This window comes from Cupressus sempervirens, chromosome 11 (genome assembly GCF_028749045.1).
Source record: "Cupressus sempervirens isolate cs-2001-9-10 chromosome 11, ASM2874904v1, whole genome shotgun sequence".
Lineage (NCBI taxonomy): Eukaryota > Viridiplantae > Streptophyta > Pinopsida > Cupressales > Cupressaceae > Cupressus > Cupressus sempervirens.
Window position 1 is genome coordinate 762866259 of NC_143128.1, and position 5138 is coordinate 762871396.

Consider the following 5138-nt stretch of genomic DNA (forward strand, 5'->3'; position numbering starts at 1 on the left):
ATGTGGTAAGCGTGGCCCATGTTTTTAATCCTTTCTAGCAATGTCCCTAGGGGGGAGCAACTTTTGCCAATAAGATTATATTAAACATTAGCTGTCGACTTTTTGATAGATTCCGAATCCGTCCTTTTGTTTGATTCTTCAACTCATTTTGTTGACATGATGAAAATACTACTTCAAAATATATATTTTGAAATCATATATACCTAAGTACCCCATGAGGGCTCCTCCATGAGAGTCGGGGAGAGAGCAGGTCACATCTGTTTCTTCCCTCAAATCGAGAAAATTAAGCTAAGTTAGTTTTTAATATGTCATATCTCTTTGACCAGAATTTTAGGCTAAGCTACTATATAATTGTGCTGTTTACGCTGCTTTCTCAAAGTTGGATCTTACCAGTGAGAGTTGGTAGAAATTAAACAAAATGACTGCTACACTGGCTCATCCTCCCAATTGCCCAGCCCACCAAAATACTGCAACTAAGGGAATATTGAAGGAAATCCCAGTTCCTTTGTTGGAGGAAAATCAGAATTTGAGCAGTAAAATACTAGTCATTGGAGCCACTGGTTATATTGGCCGCTTTGTTGCTCTTGCAGCTGCTGCAGCAGGTCATCCTGCCTACGCTCTTATTCGACCCCCAACAGAATCTGATCCTACCAAAGCAAAATGCCTCCTAGAATTGAAAGATGCTGGTGTTCACATTGTCTATGTATGCATCCAAACAAATCTTCTGATAGTAACTACATTTAGCGATAGGCCATTGGAGTTTTTCAATAGTAACTACATTATTATTAATTTTTTGGTAAAGAGTTTAATTTTAATTTTGAATTGTTTAGGCTGTCGTGATTGTGTAAATTTTTTAAATATTAAAATATATTGAATTACATTATATAATCTATCATCGGAGTGCAAAAGAGCATAGATTTCGAATAGATTTAAGAAAATTTCTATTTTACATCTGCAATTTATTTTTATTTTTTCTTGTATTTTTTACATCTTGATGATGGCTCTGGTCGGATATATTGATAATAAGATTACTCTTTTACATCTTGATGATGGATCTGATCCGATATATTGATAGTAAACAATCTTATACGATCAATGTAAAAAGTTCATAATTGTAGATATCTAATAACTCTGATTATTTAGATATTATTTAGATGATTTATTTGAAATCATAAAAACTACTTCAATGCATATATTCAATAAGCCGTCTAATCAATTGGAAACTTTGAATATATTGTTAGACCAAAACCGATCCTATCAAATCAGATTTTCTTCTAGAGTGTTCATCAACCACATTGATGTGCTGATTTGATTGAAGAATTAATCTTGCATTTATTTTTTAATTGTGGTGCTTGCAGGGAGATTTAAGTGACCACAAGTCCATGGTGAAGGCTATTCAAGGGATTGATGTTGTTATTTCAGTTGTAGGTGGCGCTCACATATTAGATCAGCTCAAGATATTGGAGGCCATTAAGGAAACTGGCACGGTTAAGGTCAAGACTTGAACTTGCCCAGGTGTAAATGTTGCTTGTTATGCTAATTCTAATTGATTCAAGAATTTAACAATAAGTTGATGCAGAGGTTTCTTCCTTCGGAGTTTGGGCATGATATAGACAGAGCTAATCCAGTGGAGCCAGGGCTCACCCTCTACAAAGAGAAGAGAGTTGTCAGGCGGGCAGTGGAGGCTGCTAATATTCCATACACTTACATCTGCTGCAACTCCATTGCCGGCTGGCCATACTTCTTTCACACCCATCCATCTGAGATTCCTCCTCCCCAAGAACAATTTGAAATCTATGGCGATGGTAATATCAAAGGTAATTGGGATTGAATGAAGTAATTTTTATAAAGATTATGAGATTGATTAAGATAAAAGTTCAGAACAATAGATTACTAGAAAGTTTCAATATCAAAGAAGGTGAGTGGAATTGAGAAAATTAAGTTTATAAAGATTATTGGATTGAAGATAAAAGTCTAGAATAATAGATTACTAGGGGATTTAATATTAATCAAGTGGAATTTTTAGTCTAGTTTGTATTAGATGGGATTATAATTGAGAAATTCCATTTCTGATATGAATGTACAAAAATCTGTTATATCTATAATAAGTTTGGAAAAATTAAATCAATTTCGATTATTTGACATTTCTCTAAGAATCGAGCTTTAATATATGATATTTAAATGAACTTAACTATTACCCACTTCCTATTATTGACTATCTTTTTTTAAGTGTTGTGACTTCTAAATTTTGAGATTTTAAGCTTCCTAATCCTCTCAAATCTTTTTAATGGCAGCTTACTTTGTAACGGGAGAAGACATTGGCAAATACACAATAAAGATTATAGAAGATATTCGCACTGTCAACAAATCCGTGCATTTCAGACCACCCAAAAACTTCCTCACACTAAATGAGCTCGCAGCAGTTTGGGAGGAAAAGATTGGGAAAACTCTTCCCAGGGTTTGCATCTCTGAACAAGATCTATTGACCATTGCTGAAGGTACAACTACCATATATAATTTTAATTAAACATATTAGTCAATTCACCATATTGTTTTTCAGATAGGCTAATCTCTTGACAAAATGTACTAAAGACAAAACAAAGTCAAACTTTTTTTTTTTCAGATTTCTAGTGATTTTTTTTCAAATTTTTTGTTGTTTCCGACTACAAACTACACAGATCATGAAGATCAAATGCTAAATTTTTTAGAAAAAATCATGATGTTTTCTTCTTTTATGGTTATTAGTTATCTTCACATGACTTCTTTCTTTGTTGTTGGTGCAGCCAAACAAGTTCCAGAGAGTATAGTGGCTTCATTGACTCATGACATTTTTATCAATGGGTGTCAGTACAAATATAAAATCGAAGCACCCAATGACTTTGAAGTCGGCCAACTTTATCCAGAGATTAATTATACTACTGTCCCAGATTTCTTCGATGGGTATCTCTGAAGTCTAAACCATGTGTATTTCATCGATTGATTCATTCGTGCACGCAGCTCATTAAATAAAGACGTGCATTGACCAATGCCGTATATTAACACCACTCCATAATGGTTGGCTGTTCAACAATCTAATTCAATTCATGGTTTGCAACGTGTTGTTGGAGATCTGAAGGATTTATTAGTTTCTTTATCAAATTGCTTTTGTGCTTGAGACCATGTGGTCGTTTCTCATTGAGCTTGATTTTTTTAATATGAAACTCAATCAATCTTGTGATCTTCAAAAATTGAGGAGAAATAATAAAGTTTCCGCAATTCATTAGATGTGTAAAGAGTTGTTTATCGAGTAAACTATTGTATTATTTTCGTGCTCGGATTCAATAATCCATCATTTTCAGAAAACAAAATCAGTAAATAAACAAGAGCAACCTAACATACAAAATTATATATACTAGCACTTGCATCTTTGAAGGGTGCAAGAGTTATGCCAATAGTGTTATGCGTATTATATGATGTGATTGTATTGAGTATATAGATAATTTTTTGAGATATTCTAGTCAGATATTTATTACATATAGAGTGAACTACAATAGGTGCAATAGAATCATCAACCATGAGATCCAAAACACAACCTGTGCTAGGATGCCCTGTATTGTAAAATTTACGAATTGGTTATGTCTACATTGGTATTTTCTCTCCAACAATTTTCCTTGTCCATTCATGTAAAGATATAATCAAATCAACTCCTTGTGGACCCCATCTTTGTACAACCTGAACCATGCGATATAAGAAAGTTGCAAACCGAAAAATTGACCATGATAATGCTAATTTTGCAAAGTTATGATAATAATTTTCATACCTCAAAGCAATAGTTAAACTTGGTCAATCAGATCATTGAAGATATTCTAAAATTCTTCTTATCATTTTAGATATGTATTGTGATAATATGTTCTTATTTATCATATAAAATGGAGTATAGTATTATCTTATTTAAATTGCAAAATTAGCCATTAACTAATAATCTTACGAGTAGCAATATTTTATAATAATACATGTCCTGAATTGAACTCAAACACAAAGGCTAGTTTAAAGTGGTCCTGTGTGAAATCTCTATTGCTCTAATTTTCTTCCTTCATAATTAGGACCCTATTCAAACCAAAAAAATATGATCCCTGTGAAAATTCTTATATATATATATATATATATATATATATATATATATATATATATATATATATAGTAAATGCTAACTTTTGCACCATTTATATTTGTGAATTTAATTAAGAAATAAATTTTTCATTTATGAAAAAACTATGGAAAATTAAGAAGTTCTAAATTATTAAGAATTCAATTCATTATTTTGTTAAAATTATTGCAAATTAAGAAGTTCTAAATCATTAAGAATTCAATTAATTATTTTGTTCAATGTAACTTTCTTTTCTTATCCATATCCTAAACTTGAATTAAAAATAAGTTAAACTTTGTCAATCGGATCATTTCTTATCCATATGCTAAACTTGATTTAGAAACAAGTTAAACTTGGTCAATCAGATCATTGAAGATATTCTAAAATTCTTCTTATCATTTTAGATATGTATTGTGATAATATGTTCTTATTTATCATAGAAAATGAAGTATAGTATTATCTTAAATATTGTGAAATTATCTATTAATTAATAATCTTACAAGTATCAGTATTTTATAATCATACACATCCTGAATTGAACTCAAACACAAAGGCTAATTTAAAGTGGTCCCGTGTGAAATCTCTATTACTCTAATTTTCTTCATTCATAACTAAGACCCCATTCAAACCAAAAAAAAAAAAAAAACATATCCCTGTGAAAATTGATGTAAGCACTACAAGAAAAAGTTGTAATTTTCAACGCCCTCTCCAACGTTTAAATCAGCCAGCCCAAATAAGCATCCACCCTAGAGTTGATGCTCCAAGTAACATACCGCTTAAGCTTATCCTACCAATATTTCCATTCATTTTGTTCTTGCTGCTTCTCTTTTTCCATCATTGAGGATCATAAATTTACTGGCACAATGTTGTATTTTTTGACGTAAGATCTACAGGCTCAAGGACCTCATCTCTTGTGTCTTTTATACAGTGACCAAGTCATATGTAATGGAAATGAATCTATGTTTTGTGCACAATGAACTGGGGCAACTAGTCTGGATGAACATATATTGCA

At 31.7% G+C, this 5138-nt stretch overlaps 1 protein-coding gene across 1 annotated transcript; it reads left to right on the plus strand.

Moving 5' to 3' along the window:
* Positions 1–403: 403 nt before the first annotated feature.
* LOC149531842 (leucoanthocyanidin reductase-like) lies at positions 404–2950 on the plus strand. Its single transcript, XM_089809245.1, has 5 exons — positions 404–703; positions 1359–1493; positions 1580–1817; positions 2295–2498; positions 2784–2950. The coding sequence occupies exons 1-5, from the start codon at positions 419–421 to the stop codon at positions 2948–2950; spliced, it is 1029 nt and encodes a 342-aa protein (XP_089665371.1). The 5' UTR covers positions 404–418.
* The last annotated feature ends 2188 nt before the right edge of the window (positions 2951–5138 follow it).

Coding starts and splice junctions, on each gene's coding strand:
- LOC149531842 (XM_089809245.1), top strand. CDS start 419: ATGACTGCTACACTGGCTCATCCTCCCAATTGCCCAGCCCACCAAAAT. Junction 704..1,358: donor CTGGTGTTCACATTGTCTAT/GTATGCATCCAA, acceptor TGGTGCTTGCAG/GGAGATTTAAGTGACCACAA. Junction 1,494..1,579: donor AGGAAACTGGCACGGTTAAG/GTCAAGACTTGA, acceptor AAGTTGATGCAG/AGGTTTCTTCCTTCGGAGTT.